Raw genomic sequence first — 20,054 nt, forward strand, 5'->3', positions numbered from 1 at the left:
ACATGCAGTTCATGATAATGGCCTTCTCCTCCACTGATAGATTGGTAATGGCTGACTCCAGACAAGCAATATATATATATATATATATATATATATATATATATATATATATATATATATATATATATATATATATAGGAACGTTCGTACCTTCCCAGTGCGAACGCAGACGACAACAGCAACACCTCCACATCCAGAATCCACAGCACCAAACAAACATGGTGGAACACTCAAACACCCACCTTTATACCCTTCACCACTCACCAACAAAACACACCAGATCAATCATACTCATACATCCACACACATACACACACAACACCAACCAACCACCTACCCTTACAACATACACCACTCAACATACAAAAACACACACACTCATACAAAAACACACACCCTCACCCACTCATTCACTCACATACACAAAATAAGAAATGATAATAGTAACAGAAAAAAATATATATATTTTTTTTTTTTAAACCACACAACCAACCAACCACCTACCCTTACCAATATGAATATGCACCACTCATGCAAACATGCAAAACCATTCATGCAAAACCACACCCACTCATGACCCTATATATATATATATATATATATATATATATATATATATATATATATATATATATATTGTTGCGGATATGGGATTTGGCCTCCATCCATATCCGCTTGTAAATATTCCCCTATTTCCCCAATACTCCCCAACTATCCCCAATCCCCCATTCCCTAGTCCCATTGTCTGTAAACAACACTCTGTAGCCCCGACCTTCCCCTTTTTCCCCCATTAAATGTCGTGCCCAGGTTCACCGCATCTCAGGTAGACAACTATAGGACAGCTTGCTAGTTATTCTTAGTCTATGTCAGTTAAGGACTCGTTTCCATTAATTCTGACTCTTCGTTGCACCAGAATGTGATTGTATGGCACCATTAGCAAGTTTAGGACCTCCCAATACCTCCCCGCATCTCTTCCTCATGGAACTACAACACCAACAACAACAACAGCGGCGCGGGGAGTGCGCGTCCTCACTCCGGCTTGGTTAGCCGCCATTGAGCATGTGCTCCGACGGGGTTACCACGCAGGGGCTCACTGTCAGCTCCTCGTCAAGGGCGGAGCCCGGTAACCCCCCGCACCCAATAAGAAGCGGCGGACCGATTCCATCTGGGGCGGAGCTAACGAGCCGAGGGCGTGTCACTCCCCGCTGGACATGCGCAGGAAGACGGAGGTGACGTCAGATGCGCCTCAGCTACGAAGAAGAAAGGACGCCACCTCCTAGCGCTGAGAGATACCTCCCGCATCTCTGGACCGGACCGAGTCGATTCTGCCCCTGAGCCAAGGTGCACCTTGAGCCATCGACTACCTGCCCTTCCTTGCCATCAATCCCTGTGTGAGTCAGTCTTGTCCCGTTTGTCTGTGGTCTGTCGGGGCTAAGATAAGACCGTGTCTAAGTGCCCACCTTTCTGTGCTGTACCTCTTGTGCCGTGTAATCTAAACGTTCTGCATACCCCATATTATATCCTCCTCCGGAGGTCTTGAGAACTGTACCCCTGGTGTCGTGTCATTTAACCCAGCCGTTGTGTCCTTTCCTTCATTGATCTAGCGTAGCGCGATTCGGCCAACGTTCGAGTGTAATCGGGTAACTTGTGCGAACACGGCGGCCATTCCGCTCGGCCCATCATAACATCTAAGTCGTGTCCGTAACAATTGGTGTCGGGAAGTGGGATCGGTCCCGGAGCGCGTTTCACGCGCTCGAAATTATAACGGCGAAATTTAATTGTGTTTTACAAAAAAAAATAAAAACCCGAATTTTGAAAGTCGCGCTATGGCAGACCAAGACGGCTGGGTTCCGGTAGAGGAGAGTGAGGCAGGGTCGATCCAGGACCAAATTGAGGGACATGAGGAGAGCGAAGCAGTGAGGGTAGCAGGGTCGCAAAATGGCGTCGTCGCGCACGAGGTTACGGGCGCGCAAAATGGCGCCTCGCACATGGCCACGGCGACCGCGACCGTGGTAGCGCCACCGGTGGATTTGAACCTTTTTTTATGCAAATGAAGGCCCTTATGGACAAGAATAATGAAGAAATGAAAAAAACAGTATGGGGGCAATGAGGGACGAATTAGGGGTAATGGGGAACCGGATGGAGGCTCAGAGTGAGCAAATGGGGGTAATGAGGAACGAAGCGAGGGGTACCGGTGAGGGATTAGACAAGAAATTAGAGGGGTTAGACAATGGGATAGAAGGGGTGAAACATGGGTTAACGGGGGTGGAAAATAGAATGGCTGCCCAGGAGAATCAGATAGAGGGAGTGAAAAATGGGTTAGAGGGGTTAGAAAACAGTATGGAAGGCAAATTGAGGGACATGAGGGACCAAGCGGAAAGGGAAGTTAAACAAATGGGGCAGCAGATAGAGGGGGTCAGAATGGGGGTAGAAACCAAACTGGATGCTCACAGGGAGGAAATGGAGCAGATGAGGGTGGCATCTGGGCAGGAGATGCAAGTGATGGGAGAAGAGATCAGAAGAGGTGTGAGTGAGGAGGTCGGAGGAGTGCGTGAGGAGGTGAGGCACTGTAAGGAGCACATGGAGAAGGAGGTGAGAAAGGGGACTGTAAAGTTACAAGGGGGCATAGAGGACCTGACGCAGGAGGTGGAACAGCTGACGGTGGGACAGACGGAGTTAGTGGAGCAGGTACAAAGGAACACTGCGGTACTAGGAGGGTTAAAAGCGACACAGAAAGAACTAAAAGATGACTTGATAGCGACGAAGAGGCAATGTCAGATGGTACGTGAGGGACTGACAACGAGGTTGGACGAGGTGACAGAGGTAATGGAGACGAAGGACCGGCAGGTGAGGACGCACATGGAAACGGTCAAGGTAGCCTTGGAGGACGAGCTTGAGGAGACGTACCGGGGAATAAAAGAGGTGAAGCAGAAATTAGAAGAAGTGGAAGAAGGGGTGAGCGAAATTAAGAAGCGACGGAGAGGGGATAAGAAAGAGATAAAAGAGGAGATAAAAGAATTGGTCCGAAGTCTGTGTTCGGATCGTGATGATGTGCTCATTAACCGGATGAGGGATTCGCAGGTGATGGAGGAGAAGCGAAGAGGAAGAGGACCCGGTGTAAGTGGTGACCAATATGGTCGTGCGTATGATGCGCCAGGTGATTTAATGAGCTTGGGGGTCGAGATGGACCCGGGTGTTCGTGAGAGGCCGTTGGTGAAGTGTGCGACAGGTCTGGTGTGCGAAAAAGGAGGTGTGCGAGAAAGTCCGACTCTGGGGTGTGTGAGGAAAAAGTGCGTGCCAAGGAGTGAGGGTGCTGGCGAGAGTGAGTCGGTCGTAGCGCGTGTGCGAGGGAGCACATGGAAGCGCGGTGTGGTGAGTGTTACAGAGGGTGTGACGGGAGAGTGTGCGCGAGAGAGGTGTGTAACGGACGGGTGCATGAGGAAAGAGTGCGCTGTCGGGAGTAAGGGTGAGTGCGTTGTCAAGAGTGGTGGTGAGAGTAGTGAGAGTGACAAGGAGCGTGAGTTGGTGGTGACAGGTGAGCGAGGATGTACACCTGGAATGGAAGGATGCACACCTGGAATGGTAGAGCGTGAGTGGGAATGCACGCTGGAATTGGTAGTGAGGCACGTGGTTGGGTGTGCGAGTGAGAGCACACCTGTGATTGTCAGAGGAGGTGACCGAGGAGGGAGCGCGAAGAGGTGTGTTGGTGAGGTGTGCGAGCGACGAATGTGTGCCAAGGTGTTCGGTGGTCAGGTGTGTGACCAAGTCGGTGAGCGGAATGAGTGTACCGAGGTGTGTAAGAGAAGGTACGACGAGGAGCATGGAAACGGCTGCATGTATGAGCAAGAAAGGGGTAGCGTATGCTTGTAAGCATGCAGGTGAAGCATCGACGGTAACCGGGTTAGAGGTTAGAACGACTTATAGCCGAATCGGGCCCTCGGTGCGTGCCGGGCTTCGCGTGCCGCGAGAACCAGCGGGGATCCGAGCCACGGCGGGTTCGAAAGGACCGCCGTGCGCGATCCACGCTGGGCCTCGCTTTGATCGGCCGCGTCTGTGCTCCACTAGGCGGAGCGGGCAGCCCGATAGGAAGGATCGTCATGGCGACCACTTTTTGTTGAGGCATACCGGCAGGTCGAGATCGGGACATTGGATGGCTCCACGCCGAGGTGGTGCGTGGGATCTCGGCCCGGGTAAGCCCCCGTCCCTGCCACGAATGCGGGACGCATCCAGCCGCTGGCACCAAACAACCCGCGTTCATGGCTTGGCTTTACGAAGCCGGGCTTTGGACAGGAATTGGCGCACCGAGAGGCATTAGTGAGTAGACTGTGTGATGAGGTTAGTGTTTTGGACCCAAAATTAGAAAAAAAACAAAATTTGATGATTGGCAAAGGATTGGCAGTAATGATTGGCAGATGATGAGTAGTGATTGGCAAATTTTTGATTTGTTGAAATTTGATGTGCAAAATTGGTAGTGAGCGATGGGCCCGGTGGGTAAGGGTGGCATCCCTGCCACCCTTCCCAGGTGGGGCAAAGGAGCTATAGTTTATGGGGTTGATGGCAGTGAAAACTAGCCCGGGTGGGTTAGGATATATCGTGTGTAGGGCCCTAGAAGATGACATTAGGTAACGTTAAGTTTAGTTAGTGACTGATACCTGTAGTGGGGACGCAGGTAGATTAGTGTGGATTATAATGACGAGGGAGCGCAATAGTTTAAAGGGACGACTGGGAAGCGCAAGTTTCAGAGGGGAGTAGTTAGATGAGATGATGCTGTGTGAGAGCTGGACAGGTGTGTGGAGCAGTGTATGAGTAGTGAGTGTGGTGGATCAGCGCGAATGCGCTTGGGGAGAGAAGGGTGCAGGTGGCACCAGGTGTGAGAGCACAGGTGTGCAAGTGCAGGTGTGTGGAATACATGGAGTGAGAATGGTGGAAATTGTGGAGTGGAGTGGATGGTGCGAAGGTGTGAATGGGGGAAGAGTGGACCCCCATCACGGATACCCGGGGCGGGTAGTGTAAGTGTTAGGTAGAGGGTATAGGTAAATTGTGGTTGGATATTGGCATTTGTGGTGCGGTTGCAGAATGGTATTGTGGATGGGTGCATTAGTGTTGTGGAAATGGCTGGGCGTGTAGCCTGTTAGTGTGTGTAGTTGGTTTGGGCACTCCACCACTGTGAGGATGTCGGCCAGGTGAGGCCGCAGGTGGGCTCTGGGAGCCGGTAGAGTTGTGGATGGGGCCCGAGGATCCGGAGGACGGACCCGGGTAGCCCAGTGCCAGAGAGGGCACCGAGTGGGGAGAGCGCCAGAGGGCCTTCCCCAGGTAGATAGGTTAGGGTAAGGAGCAGGTAAGCTCGGGTGGCAACTACAGTGGTGGAGGTGTGCAGGTGGGTAGACCTGCTGGGAGAGCTACACGTCACAGCCCAGAAATTGTGCGAGGGCACCGGGAGATGAATTGGGGGAGTGAGACCCCAAATTGAAAAGCACCACAGTTTGGTCAATGGGAATTGGTTTTTAGAACCCATAGTGTAAGAGGGCCAATGGTTTGGCAGGAAAAAGACCCCGGGTAATGTAAAGTTGTTAAAGTCATTGAGGAAATAGTTAGGATTGATGAACCTGTCGCACCATACGCAGCCACTTACCTGTGGTGATGATGATGACTCCACACCTGTGTTCCTTTATTCTGTGTTGCAGGAAATAAGAATTGCTGGTTGGATTGGTGAGACGCATCACGACGTGGATGAGACATTGGGGTGATTCCATCTCTCCCTCCTTGGGAGGGACTGATGATGAATTGGTGATGGCAAATTTTGATGTTGAGTTGGAGATGGCAAATTTTGATGAGAATTGGAAATGGCAAATTTGATTGGTTAGGAGGGAGAGAAGACGAATTTGGTTTATGGGAGGAACGGGGAAGACAGTAGGGACGTTTGTTGATGTGTAAAGTAGATGTTTATGGGTAGTGTTGTGTTTTGTGGATACAGTAAGGGGTAAGGGAGGGGCAATGTAGGTTACCTGGTGGGGGGGGGGGGGCGTACGGTAGGAACATACCTGTCTCACCTGGTTCCCATGTGCCCCCAGTGTGCATTACCTTATATTGCGTGCACTTTTGCGCCCTTACCACCTTACTCACTTGTCTTCTTCTTTTGTCTCCCACCTCCGAGGATCTGGCTTTGGGGCAGAGAGAGAGGAGAGAGAGGTGCTGGCTCCGCAGTTGTGGGCCTGCACTTTCGCTGCTTGCTGCCGGGATCGATACACCATATGGACCGCAATTTTTGTGGCCGCCCACCATGGACCGCAGTCTTTTGCGGGCAAGCACCACCCGTTGATGGACCTATGGGTCAACGTGGCACCTATGCCATACAGGTGAACCACTTATAGTTGGCCCCCTGACGGCCACAATTCAGAAATGGACGCGGTTGGCGCCTTTCTTTATTTTTAAAGAAGCCAGAACACCAAGTGGGCTCCAAGGCAAGACCAGCGGCAGAACATCGGCCGGCTGCGACACCACCGGTGATTATTGAACACTTTAGTGGTGCACCGGATGGTGCTGACTGTACATGATGGGGTGGTGCTTTTGGTGCTTGGATGGGGTGCTCTGCACATTATTAAAGGCCGTAGGGCCACAGAGCACTCGTGGGTTGGTGTATCGATGCTGGCATGCGTGCTCTCTCTATGCATAACATCTGCATGAGTTCCTCCAAAAACAGGTCCTGGATCGTAGTGTAAATATCAGAGTAGTCTTGTGTAAATAATGCTCCCTACCGGCTGTATGTTTAGTTTGAGAATTCTTTCCGCGATTCGGTTATCCTGTGGGTGTGTTTCGGTGAGGAGAAGGGTGCAACGTCGCAGGGGGACATATTTACTCATTTGTGAACATCTGTAAAACTGTCGCACTCAGGGTTGAGTTAATAGTAGAGGGAACTACATCTGAGTGCCACACTAAAGCAAGTAAAAATTTATCGGGTCGGGACGCCCCGAGGTAGAGAAGGGTGCAATGTTGCGGATATGGGATTTGGCCTCCATCCATATCCGCTTGTAAATATTCCCCTATTTCCCCAATACTCCCCAACTATCCCCAATCCCCCATTCCCTAGTCCCATTGTCTGTAAACAACACTCTGTAGCCCCGACCTTCCCCTTTTTCCCCCATTAAATGTCGTGCCCAGGTTCACCGCATCTCACGTAGACAACTATAGGACATCTTGCTAGTTATTCTTAGTCTATGTCAGTTAAGGACTCGTTTCCATTAATTCTGACTCTTCGTTGCACCAGAATGTGATTGTATGGCACCGTTAGTAAGTTTAGGACCTCCCAATACCTCCCCGCATCTCTTCCTCATGGAACAACAACACCAACAACAACAACAGCGGCGCGGGGAGTGCGCGTCCTCACTCCGGCTTGGTTAGCCGCCATTGACCATGTGCTCCGACGGGGTTACCACACAGGGGCTCACTGTCAGCTCCTCGTCAAGGGCGGAGCCCGGTAACCCCCCGCACCCAATAAGAAACGGCGGACCGATTCCATCTGGGGCGGAGCTAACGAGCCGAGGGCGTGTCACTCCCCGCTGGACATGCGCAGGACGTGGGAGGTGACGTCAGATGCGCCTCAGCTACGAAGAAGAAAGGACGCCACCTCCTAGCGCTGAGAGATACCTCCCGCCTCTCTGGACCGGACCGGGTCGATTCTGCCCCTGAGCCAAGGTGCACCTTGAGCCATCGACTACCTGCCCTTCCTTGCCATCAATCCCTGTGTGAGTCAGTCTTGTCCCGTTTGTCTGTGGTCTGTCGGGGCTAAGATAAGACCGTGTCTAAGTGCCCACCTTTCTGTGCTGTACCTCTTGTGCCGTGTAATCTAAACGTTCTGCATACCCCATATTATATCCTCCTCCGGAGGTCTTGAGAACTGTACCCCTGGTGTCGTGTCATTTAACCCAGCCGTTGTGTCCTTTCCTTCATTGATCTAGCGTAGCGCGATTCGGCCAACGTTCGAGTGTAATCGGGTAACTTGTGCGAACACGGTGGCCATTCCGCTCGGCCCATCATAACATCTAAGTCGTGTCCGTAACAATATATATATATATATATATATATATATATATATATATATATATATATATATATATATATATATATACATACATACAGATACATACAGATACATACAGAATCTATAATTATATAGATAGATAGATAGATATATATATAGATAGATAGATATATATATATAGATAGATATATATATAGATAGATATATATATATATATATAGATAGATATATATATAGATAGATATATATATATATATATATATATATATATATATATATATATATATATATATATACATATATATATACATATACATATACATATATATATATATAAATGTACGCAAGTTGTCCGTGTGTGTGTGTGTCCAGTTTTTGTGTCCGCGTTTTATTCAGAGATGGCTGAACGGATCTTCATCAAACTTTCAGAGGTTCATCAGTGAGTGCCTTGGAGTGTTTTAGGCAAAAGAGTTCATTTTTTGGAGTAAAAAAAAATTAAAAAAAATCGCTCGATATTGCCAAACCTTTTTCAATTAATGACAGTTATATACAAGTACACATTCGCATAAATAAATGCAAAACAATTACCAGACATTTGAATCTATCTATAATTCCAGTAATCTCTGTCTGTACGTTTGTACGTTTGTACGTTTGTCTGTGACCGCTGTTTCTCGACAACCACGGGTCCGATATACTTTTAACTTGCCAGGTATATTGCTGGGGACCCGAGGATGTGCCTTTTCAAGGTTTCATATTAATCGGACAATTACTTACCGAGCTATGTCCAAAAAACGATTCAACCAATCAGAGAGCAGCGAACGATCGCGTGTGCCGAACGTGGAGGACACACTCTGCCTCGGATGGCACATTTGAGAGCGTATTCATTTATTTCACGTTTGCAAACTATGTTGGCGTTAAACTATGTTTTAAAACTAATAAAACCGAATTTGCGATTCATTCGCTTTCCTGCGCGTTTGTGCACGCGATGGCGATTTCTTTACCAAACTCCGGAAGCCGTTCGCTTTGGACCAAACCATTGCATGTAAATAGAGGGGGGGGATTGTCACCGTACTCGCAAGCCGTTCGCTTTGGACCAAACCATTTCATGTAAATAGAGGGGGGGGGATATAATTTTAGATATAGATATAGTACGGGCAATGCCCTAGTACAAATAAATCAAACAATTCCGGAAGTGTACGAATTTGGTAGTACGGCTTCTTCTTCTTCCTGATTCGCATCACACTTAACTCGGAAACGTGAGCTACATTCACTCAGAAACATGAGCCACTCCCCTTCTTCTCCTGCCTCCCCCTCCCCTCCCACCTCTCCCTCTCCTCTCCCCCTCCTTCCCGCTCCCCCCCTTCCCTCCCTTTCCCCATTCCCCCTCCTCCCTCCCCCCCTCCTCCTCCTCCACTCCCCCGCCTACGCATCCTGCATTTTATAGCCAGAAAAAAAAGAGGGCCACGGCCGATGTTCCACAACATGGACAAGGATGGTTATGGATACCTATTACTAGTACAACAGGAGGATGATTTGTTATACTGGCTACCACCGGGGGCGCTATACGATACACATTTGCATAGAGAGAATTGGGGTCTTCCCCCCACCCTGAATCCCCTACCCCAGATATCCTACACAGACAGAAACCATACATGGGCTACCCTTTGCCAATATGCAAAATTTAGTTGGATTTGGTTCTGTAGTTTTATAAGTGAAAACAAACAAATATACAATTTCACTTTTATAGTATAGATCACTGCTGAATTCTAAATAAAATCCTGTGCTAAAAAGCAGCAAGAGGCACAACCTTATGGAAATTCTAAACAAAGTACCATACCATAAGTTGCTCCACAGCTTTTCGGGAAGGAAGTGGTGCAAGAGCAGTTGCATACAGAAAGCGTTCCAGCAATACTGGATCAGTGTCAGTTTTGCCTTCAAAATTCAAAAATTTCAGCAAAGCTTTTAAAGCTGCTGGAGATTGGGTCGCAACTACTGCATCCACAATTTGAGGCCTGCAACAACAAAACATTTACAAATCACATATTTTATCAGAACAAATAGGAAATAAAACACCTTGAATGCTAATTGATCTGCTGTGAATAAAAGAGAAGCTGACGTTTTGGCCTTGAGAAAAGAGAAGCCGACGTTTGCTCGTCAGAACAAAAGAGAAAATAAATGGGACAGGTAAAAGAAGACTTCTGCAAATTACATAATCACTGATATGCTGGGAATGGGAAACGCCGATTGGACAGAGGTGTGCTCGTCATGTGTGACGTATTTCTCAGAGTGTAACGTCATGAGTGACGCATTGGTGGAGATGGGAAGAGTAGATGAAGAATGAAAAGACAACGAAAAGGAGGAAGGGGGGGAGAGAGTGAGGAAATTGTGGTGGGTGGGGGAGAGAGGGAGAGAAATGGGGATAGCGTGAGTGGAGAGAGAGAGGTGGAAGGGGGAATGGAGGAAGAGATGGAGGAGAGAGGGATAGGGGGAGATGGGGAGGAGAAGGAGGTTGGAGTGATTAGGAGATTTAGAGGGGAAAGAAGACAGGAAGATGGGGAATGAGGAAGGAAATGGACTTTAACAGTAAATGAAGAGAGGGATGAAGGATGAGCCCAAATCGGCATGCTAACTAACAGAAATTTAAAAAACATTATTCATGACGTTTGGAACTTATGTTCCAAATTTATGGATGAAATACTGTTCTTTGAGTTTCTGGGAGGCATTTCTTCCAAGGTGGAGTATCAAACCACAAACAGATACACTACATGACCAAAAGTATGTGAACACCCGAACATCGATCATCTCATTCCAAAATAATGGACATTAATATGGAGTTGGTCCCCCCCCCCCCCCTCCCCCTTTTGCTGCTATGACAGCCTCCACTTTTCTGGGAATGCTTTCCACAAGATGTTGGAACATTGCTGCGGGGATTTGCTTCCATTCAGCTACAAGAGCATTAGTGAGGTCGGGCACTGATTTTGGGCGATTAGGTCTGGCTCGCAGTCGGCGTTCCAATTCATCCCAAAGGTGCTTGATGGGGTTGAGGTCAGGGCTCTGTGCAGGCCAGTCAAGTTCATCCACACCGATCACGACAAACCATTTCTGTATGGACCTCGCTTTGTGCACGGGGGCATTGTCATGCTGAAACAGGAAAGCACCTTCCCCAAACTGTTGCTTCAAAGTTGGAAGCACACAATCGTCTAGAATGTGATTGTATGCTGTAGCGTTGAGATTGTCCGACACTGGAACGAAGGGGCCTAGCCCAAATCATGAAAAACAGCCCCAGAAAAAAAACATTCCTCCTCCACCAAACTTTACAGTTGCCACTATGCATTGGACAGGTAGTGTTCTCCTGGCATCCCCCAAAACCAGATTCGTCCATCGGACAGCCATATGGTGAAACGTGATTCATCACTCCAGAGAACTCATTTGCACTGCTCCAGAGTTCAATGGCGGTGAGCTTTACACCACTCCAGCCGACGCTTGGCATTGTGCATGGTGATCTTCGGCTTGTGTGCGTATGCTCGGCCATGGAGACCCATTTCATGAAGCTCCTGACAAACAGTTGTTGTACTGATGTTGCTTCCAGAGACAGTTTAGAACTCGGTAGTGAGTGATGCAACCGAGGACAGACGATTTCTACGCGCTATGCACTTCAGCACTCGGCTGTCCCGTTCTAAGAGCTTGTGTGGCCTACCACTGCGCGGCTGTGCTGTTGTTGCTCCGAGACGTTTCCACTTCACAATAACAGCACTTACAGTTAACCGTGGCAGCTCTGGCAAGGTAGAAATTTGACGAACTGACTTGTTGGAAAGGTGGCATCCTATGACGGTGCCACGTTGAAAGTCACTGAGCTCTTCAGTACGGCCCGTTCTACTGCCAATGTTTATTTATGGAGATTGCATGGCTGTGTGCTTGATTATATATACCTGTCAACATTGAGTGTGGCTGAAACAGCCGAATCCACTAATTAGAAGGGGTGTCCACATACTTTTGATCATGTAGTGTATATGAATAGCATGTCCTGCCTGGTTAAAGTGATGAAAAAGCAATTTACAGATACTGAATAATCATTATTGGTTCGGACATCGTAAAGGTCTTCTCTAAATTGGTCTCCAAGCCATCGTCCAGTTTCACTGATGTAATGTTTGTTGCAAAGTAAATATAAAAATACAATAAATTATATTGGAGGGGAAGATTGTCATGGGGACCGCAAGGCTAACCCCCGCTCTAGCAGGGAAAATGGCCTTAAAATGCATGTTGTTGTTGTTGTTGTGTTGTTGTGGTACAGGTAAAATGATCCTTCATATTGATGGTGCGCTTTGGTTGTGATATTGATGTCATGTGGTTGATGAACTCACGAATATTGCAACGACTGCACAGGCATTTGAATGTTTCAGGTGGTAGATTAGAAGGTAGTCACCTTTAACCAGATAAAGTCACAAAGTTTTGTTTTGTTCGAATCAAAACAAATCAAAAATCTCCGAAAGAACTACTACACTTAGCTTTGCACCTAAATAAATGAGCACTGTTAGGATTCATCAGAGGACATGGGTTTGATTCCTGGTCTGGGCATGTAATTTTTTTGCATATGTCAATTAAACATAAATAAATGTGGTGTGGATGTAAATTTGCTAAGACGCATTGTAATAGTTGAGAGTAGATGGAAGTAGTTTCTGTGTATTCCTTTCGGACTTTAAAGTTTCTTTGGATAATTATTTTAACTGCAAGACTGTTGGGATGATACACCAAAGTGATACATGTAAGAACATTCTCGTATCATGATGATGAATCGTGAGCGTCGACGTTATTCGTTAATTTTACTTTAGTGGTACTCTCATTATTTTAGAATTGTTCAAAGGAATTTTAGGAAGAGTGTAAATAGTCAGGTGGTGAGAATACCACAGTGATATCCCAGAGGATGTAGGTTCAAATCCCACTGAAATAACTAAGGATTTGAAATCTCACTGAAATCTCAACTTCTGGAAACTGAGCTAGAATACCATGTCCCGCTTGTAATGTCGGTAAAAAACAGATGGCTAAGCAAATAGTTGGTACAACATAGTTAGACACAAAGTGAAGACTGTTTACCATTTGCACAATGTAAAATATATGAATGAATGATCGTTTTAAGGCCATTTTCCCCGCTAGAGCAGGGGTTGGCCTTGCGGGCCCCATGAGCTCATGGTTCCCTGTTTGAGGCAATGTTTTTATGGCCGGATGCCCTTCCTGACGCCAACCCTTGGTCGCCTCTTACGATGCGCAGGGATACGGTGTACCTATTCTAAATCGGGGTACACACCGTGATCATTCATCCCAGCAAGAAGGTACTCAATTTGCCGACCTCGGAAGGATGACAGGTTGAGTCAACCCCCCTGGCAGTTAATTCAACGATCGACCGGGATTCGAACTCAGGATCCTAGGATCCCAAGCCGGCACCCTAACCGCTAAGCCAACACCAGGCATCATTTGCACAATGTAGGGAACAGTAAGTTGGCAGAGACAATCTTGGCAGAATTTATATTGGGTTCTTCCAAGCACTGCTATTGTGGCTGGATTGAGATCTCAGGGTCCTGAGTTCAAGCCCCTGCGAACACGTTGAATTAACAGCAAGTGGGTTGACTCAGCCTGTCATGCCTCCGAGGTTGGCAAATTGAGTACCAGCTTACAGGGATGAATGAGCCATTTGGGTATCTTGCGTCAGAGTGACGACCCGTCCAGGATTGTGCCCAATAGCCTAGAAACTGCTTCGGCAGCCATATGCATTGTATGGGATATATGAACTAAAAATGGCTACACCTTGGCACATAATCTTTTGTGTAATGGAGTTGGAACAGGAGGAAAGGTGCCTTACAGTGTGTCCGGAGGCTCCTTGCGGAGCAAGGTAAGAATGCGAGAGGCACTGGTGCTCCGGAGCACTTGGCTCAGCTGCAGGAAGGCCCGTGTTGCACCGACTGAGGCCACATGCTCTGGAGCGAGCAGCTTCTTGGCTGATTTTATAGCTTCCTTCGGCTGTACGTGCACAAACACATACAAACCATTCAGGCTCAGAATCTAGTCGGTATAACAATGGATTATAATATTTATTTCAAGAGATATAATAGTTCAAAGCATTTATAGTAAAGAGAGATCTCATTTGGCCAGTAATAACCAAGAGATCGTTAGATTTACAAAAGTTTGCAACAATAAGTCTTTTTTAACTTTTTTTTTTTTCTTCTTCTTCTTTACAAGAGTGGACAAGCGAGGTAGTGGGACCAATACCAAGGGAATGAACGAACTGGAGAATAGGAAAGAGATGAGGTGCAGGAGCTGAAACTAGCAAATACAATGATCGAGTTAGGAAAGGTCAACAGGGGTAATAAAGATCATGGTTCAGAACACTGTTTGAATTCCTGGAGGGAAGAGCGAGACAGAACAGTGAGACCGAACTTTCTTTCACAACTGCTTTGACTTAAATTCCCACATCAGAGACAAATCCCCGTTATGAGACAACTGCAAATGCATTCAGCTTCATCCATCAACAGTGTAGAACTCTTCACGTCTGCCACGGAAGGTGGACTGAGGTTATGTTTTCACCCCTGTCTGTCTGTCTGGATATCTCAAAGTTATGGAAGCATTTGGACGAAATTTGGTGGACTGGTTTGGTATGTGACAAGGGCCAAATTATTAGATTTTAGTGAAGATCCGGACACTATAATTTTTAAGTGATTCTTCATCATTGAGAGATACGGCCAAAAACGACATCTAGCACGATATCTGGAAAAGTTATTACCTTCGCAAAAGCGGAAGGTTATGTTTTGATCGCTGTGTATTTATTTGTACTAGGGCATGCCCGTACTATATATAAGCTAGGACGTGCCCGTACGTGGGTGCCCGTTCCTTGCCAAAAAAAAAAAAAAAAAAAATTTGTGTAGGGGTGTGTGTGTGTAAACATCCTAGGGCGTGCCCGTACGTGGGTGCAAAAAAACATGCGTGCAAACAACAACAACAAAAAAAAACTTTGAAACCACGTGGCAGTAACGACCACAGAACCCCCCCCCCCCCTCTATTTACATGAATGGTTTGGTCCATTCGCAACGACCACAGAACCCCCCCCTCTATTTACATGCAATGGTTTGGTCCATTCGCAACGCCAAAGCGAACGGCGAACGGCTAAATCGCCATAGCTCGGTAAGTACTTGTCCGATTAATTTAAAACCTTGAAAAGGCACATCCTCGGGTCCCCAGCAATATACCTGGCAAGTTTAAAGTATATCGGACCCGTGGTTGTCGAGAAACAGCGGTCACAGACAAACGTACAAACGTACAAACGTACAAACGTACAAACAAACACACAGAGATTACTGGAATTATAGATAGATGTCTGTGTGTGTGTATGTTAATCGCATAACTCAAAAAGTATTCAACCGAATTGCATGAAATTTGGTGGGATGATTGGTTATTATACGGGACACATTTGATTAGATTTTGGGAAACAGATTTGCTCAAATTCTGACTATTTTTAACTCGATCGTATTTCACTCAAAGTTATGAGCGACTGAAGAAGAAGATGTCCATCCAGGACGTCATCACTATAACGCGATCTCCCGCGATCATTTCAACCTCAAAAAAAATTATAATTGCAGATTTGTCAAGAGATGAGGCATATTAACAAACGAATGAAACAGATTTGCTCAAATTCTGACTATTTTTAACTCGATCGTATTTCACTCAAAGTTATGAGTGACTGAAGAAGAGGATGTCCATCCAAGACGTCATCACTATAACGCGATCTCCCGCAATCATTTCAACCTCAAATGAAATTCAAATTGCAGATTTGTCAATCGGGGAGGCATATTAACAGACGAATGAAACAGATTTGCTCAAATTCTGATTTTTAAAAATCGATCGCATTTCACATAAAGTTTCACATCGCATACACTCCCATGCCAAGTACAGAACAGTAGCTGCGGCGAAGGTATGCGCTCTACCGAGTGCCCGGATTCTAGTTTCAGATTGCTTTTGTTAGAGAGAATGATTTACATTGGCCTTCCGTGTTTTAGCTGGGAAGGACTACTTGCCCAAAACAAAACAAATTATAATCTGATATGCCCAAGCCACATCTTTAAAACAAACAAAGCCAAAAAGGGAGTGTTGGGACAACTGAGCTCAAATGTACCCCAACATGACATGACAATCGCAACACAATAAAGTGTCAATAATGTAAGAAATAAATTATACTGGGTAAGATATTGCAGCAGCAAACATTCTGGAAAATCATTCGACTTCCGTTGGTGTGACGTCTGAAATGTTAGCTGCAATTCAGCAAAGTTAACTAAAAGGTAAATCACAAAAAGTGATAACAACCCAACTCTTCTTGCCTTTGACTGCCATTTTTTTACATTTTGAAATGACTGCGCCCGAGTGACCTTAAGCAAACATTTTGTAATGGTCCAATGTGGTATGTGAATAATTTGGATCACAGCACGAAAATTATGATACAAAGAATTATCACAATCACCTTAACACAATTGAGGCAGATCCCAGGCAAAGTGGCTGCTGCCAGAGGCTTCCAGACATGGTCAGAGACCGAAGCATTGAGGGCCTCCTCTCGGCTAGTCCAAGCACCAGTGAATAGTCCGGTATTTGTGCTTTGTAGCTGCATTTCTTGCCTGCAGAGAGATGCTGCATTTACAAAACACCCAAAGCATCCTGCATTAAAGTTACAACACGGTCTTTCTGAAATTTGTTTCAGCAGTATGCATGTTATCCACAAATAGTGATACGAGTGGTGTGATCACAGCGTCACAATGGCGATGATCATCATTAAAAATAAATAAATACACTATCACTAGTACTTCTTATTTCACCACCCCAATGTTTGCCACCTTCTCATGGGGTCAGCCAGGGAAAGTTCTTAGCTCAAACCTGTTAAGAACCAGCTTGCCAGGCCTAGGAATTTGTAATTTATTCAGGGTGCGAGCAACAACTTGCCTACGCTTCCCAAAAATTGCTGTAGGATACAAGGGGTCTTCACCCTTAACAGAATCATCTGAGCTTGGGCTTCTTGGTCTGGACATCTCTAACCTCTGTTGGGATAAGTGCATTTCTGGTATTGCTAAGAGTGCTTCCAAACGAGTTGGTTGTCTTTATCGAACCAGAGGTATTTACATCCTGATGCTGTTTTGTACCTGTATAAGGCAACTATACGTCCTCTCATGGAGTGCTGTTGCCACACCTGGGCTGGAGCACCACCTTGCCACTTACCCAGAAACGCATAGTCAACCTGGTTGGTGTAGGGATGTGTTCAACTCTTCAAACGCTCAATTTGCCACTCTTGGTTTGTTCTACAGATATTTTCATGGCAAATATCCTGTTGGACTTTCTAACTTGGTTCCTCCCGTACGAGTGTTTGGAGGCAAGACTCAGTTTGCCATCTCTACACACCCATTCACTATAGCTGATCCAAAGTGCAGAACGAAAGGCTGTGCAGATAGTTTCATCCCTCGTGCCGTCTCGCTCTGGAATTCACTACCTGTACTGTGCTTCCCATGATGCGATTATCTACTCAGCTTCAAGAGGAACGTAAATTCCTACTTCATACATATTTGAGGTTTAATCAAAATTTTACCTGACTTCTCCTACTTCCTGTGTCTTGGATTTTTTTTTTTTTTTTATTTATTTATTTTGCTTTATCCTTATCTTTTTCTAACCTTACCTTAACCCCTTACCTAGAGTGGCTTTATGCATTGTTTGGGCTGATTTCTATAAATAAAAAAATCCAATAATTATATTGCTATCATATGGGACACCCAGCCTAAGCTCAATCGGAGGGATGGCAAACTCTGTGATGCAATGTCCTGCTGATATAATCAGACAGTATATAGTCAGGTCAAGAATCAAACTCAGACTAGAGAACTTAAAGGCAAATATGTTTCATACCATCTTGTTAAAGAAAATATTTATATTATTCACCTTCTAGAAAATTCCAACATCAAGCAATTCCACATCGCAACCCCAAAGCCCTTGAATTTCTAAATTTTCCGACACCAAATAAATCAAAAAAACATTCTTGCCTCCCTCAGTACATCAGTGGAGAAAGCAACAGCCAATCCTTGAGACACTTGCTCAGAAAATCCTACTATGATTAGAGTTGAAAATTTAGCGGTTAGGGTGCTGGCTTGGGATCCTAGGATCCTGGGTTCGAATCCCGGTCGATCGCTAAATTAACACCAGGGGGGTTGACTCAGCCTGTCATCCTTCCGAGGTCGGCAAATTGAGTACCAGCTTGCTGGGATGAATGATCCCGGTGTGTACCCCGATTTAGAATAGGTACACCGTATCCCTGCGCATCGTAAGAGGCGACCAAGGGTTGGCGTCAGGAGGGGTATCCGGCCATAAAAACATTGCCTCAAACAGGGAACCATGATTGTCATGGGGCCCACAAGGCTAACCCCCGCTCTAGCGGGGAAAATGGCCTTAAAACGATCATTCATTCATTATATTCAAAATAATTCTTGCGATTTGTGGGAATGAACAGTGAGAGTTATTTCAGCTGGAACACTAATTAATGCAACCTCACTTGTTATAGTTACGATTTTGCATAAGATTGTGCACTCACTGTGTCACAGCACAACAAAGTGACAAAGCACAAGGAAATCACACAACTTCAATGAAGAAGAAGCACAAAGCCATCACCACAACCCGACGGCATTTCGGTGAAAACCATGGCAACAAACGACTTTATATTGTACCAGGATGTGGCATTGATGCTGACAGATTCTTGAATAGGAAGTTTAAGGACGTGGTGCTCAAGACAGTTGGCTGTAGTTAACACACCATTCCGGAAAGCAAATGAAAACTCCACCTGGGAGAGGAACTCCCACTCCAGAACCTGCATTCGGACATGGTAATTTTACCAGAGGTAAACAACTCTTATATTAAGGATAAACAAATAAGTTTTACTAATAACAGAGCAGACAATAGATAGGGTTACGGATATTGGGAAATCTTTTTATAAACCTAGCCCCCCCCCCCCATCCCCCACTCCCCCAGCCTGTCTGTCTGTCTGTCTGTCTGCCTCCAACATGTCTGTACAACAGCCGTGTCTGTGCTCAGTTCCCCAAATACTCCTATAGGTCGCACAAGATCTGCCTGCAACCCTCTTCTGGTGAAACTGCCAAAATCTAGGGTCTCTGCTCGCCTTTACTCTTTCATTCCTCTTTTCCCCCACCTCTGGAACAAACTCCCTCACTCTCTTCAATCCCACTCATCCCTCCAGGTCTTTAAAACAGCTGTTCGCCACCATCTCTTATCTTCCCCCATCGAAAACCTTGATCTTTTCTACCCCTGCTAATTCACCCCAGATCCACTTTTATGAAATACCGACTTCTTTCCTGGAAGTCCTAGCAGTGTCCATGTGTTGTTGTTTTTTTAACCTCTCCCACCCCCACCCACCTTCCCACGCCTCGCCCACAATCCCTCTCCCTCCCACAGATCTCCCGATGTCCCTGCTCTCAAATGTTGTACTTGTGTGCTTCCCCCTCTCTCCCCATCTTGTCTCCCGCTCCCTTTATTTCGTCTGATGTGTCCGTTTGTTTTTTTGTCATGAACGTTAGCTCTTACACGAGCCTCGCTCTTGCATGCAAAAAAAAACAAAAACAAATGCATTGTTTGTTTGATTCCGGTTCCACAAGTTAAATTATACTTGATTTGTGTGTTTATTACCTTCGCAAAAGTGGAAGGTTATGTTTTGATCGCTGTGTATTTATTTGTATGTCTGTGTGTGTGTGTGTATGTTATTCGCATAACTCAAAAAGTATTCAACCGAATTGCATGAAATTTGGTGGGATGATTGGTTATTATACGGGACACATTTGATTAGATTTTGGGAGCAATCGGGTCAAAGGTCAAGGTCAAGGTCACGAAAAGGTCAAAATCGTATTTTTGTTGTTCTGTTCCCTACACTCCCATGCCAAGTACAGAACAGTAGCTGCGGCGAAGGTATGCGCTCTACCGAGTGCCCGTTCTAGTTGTT

The 20,054-nt window shown here is 46.0% G+C and overlaps 1 protein-coding gene and 1 long non-coding RNA gene across 5 annotated transcripts in view; both read right to left on the bottom strand.

Moving 5' to 3' along the window:
- The window catches only part of LOC144891704 (uncharacterized), a 1,032,708-nt gene that overhangs the window by 952,571 nt on the left and 60,083 nt on the right, over nucleotides 1-20,054 (bottom strand). The window lies entirely within an intron of this gene.
- The window catches only part of LOC137429078 (microsomal triglyceride transfer protein large subunit), a 91,134-nt gene that overhangs the window by 49,370 nt on the left and 21,710 nt on the right, over nucleotides 1-20,054 (bottom strand). For all 4 annotated transcript variants that reach the window (XM_078775670.1, XM_078775672.1, XM_078775671.1 and 1 more), the window contains 4 exons: nucleotides 18,772-18,911; nucleotides 16,539-16,689; nucleotides 13,893-14,050; nucleotides 9,876-10,050 (listed from right to left, as the gene is read on the bottom strand). In XM_078775670.1, coding sequence (XP_078631796.1) covers nucleotides 9,876-10,050; nucleotides 13,893-14,050; nucleotides 16,539-16,689; nucleotides 18,772-18,911 — 624 coding nt within the window. The remainder of the gene's footprint in view (nucleotides 1-9,875; nucleotides 10,051-13,892; nucleotides 14,051-16,538; nucleotides 16,690-18,771; nucleotides 18,912-20,054) is intronic.

Source organism: Myxine glutinosa, chromosome 4 (genome assembly GCF_964187855.1).
Source record: "Myxine glutinosa chromosome 4, kmMyxGlut1.1, whole genome shotgun sequence".
Classification (NCBI taxonomy): Eukaryota; Metazoa; Chordata; class Myxini; order Myxiniformes; family Myxinidae; genus Myxine; species Myxine glutinosa.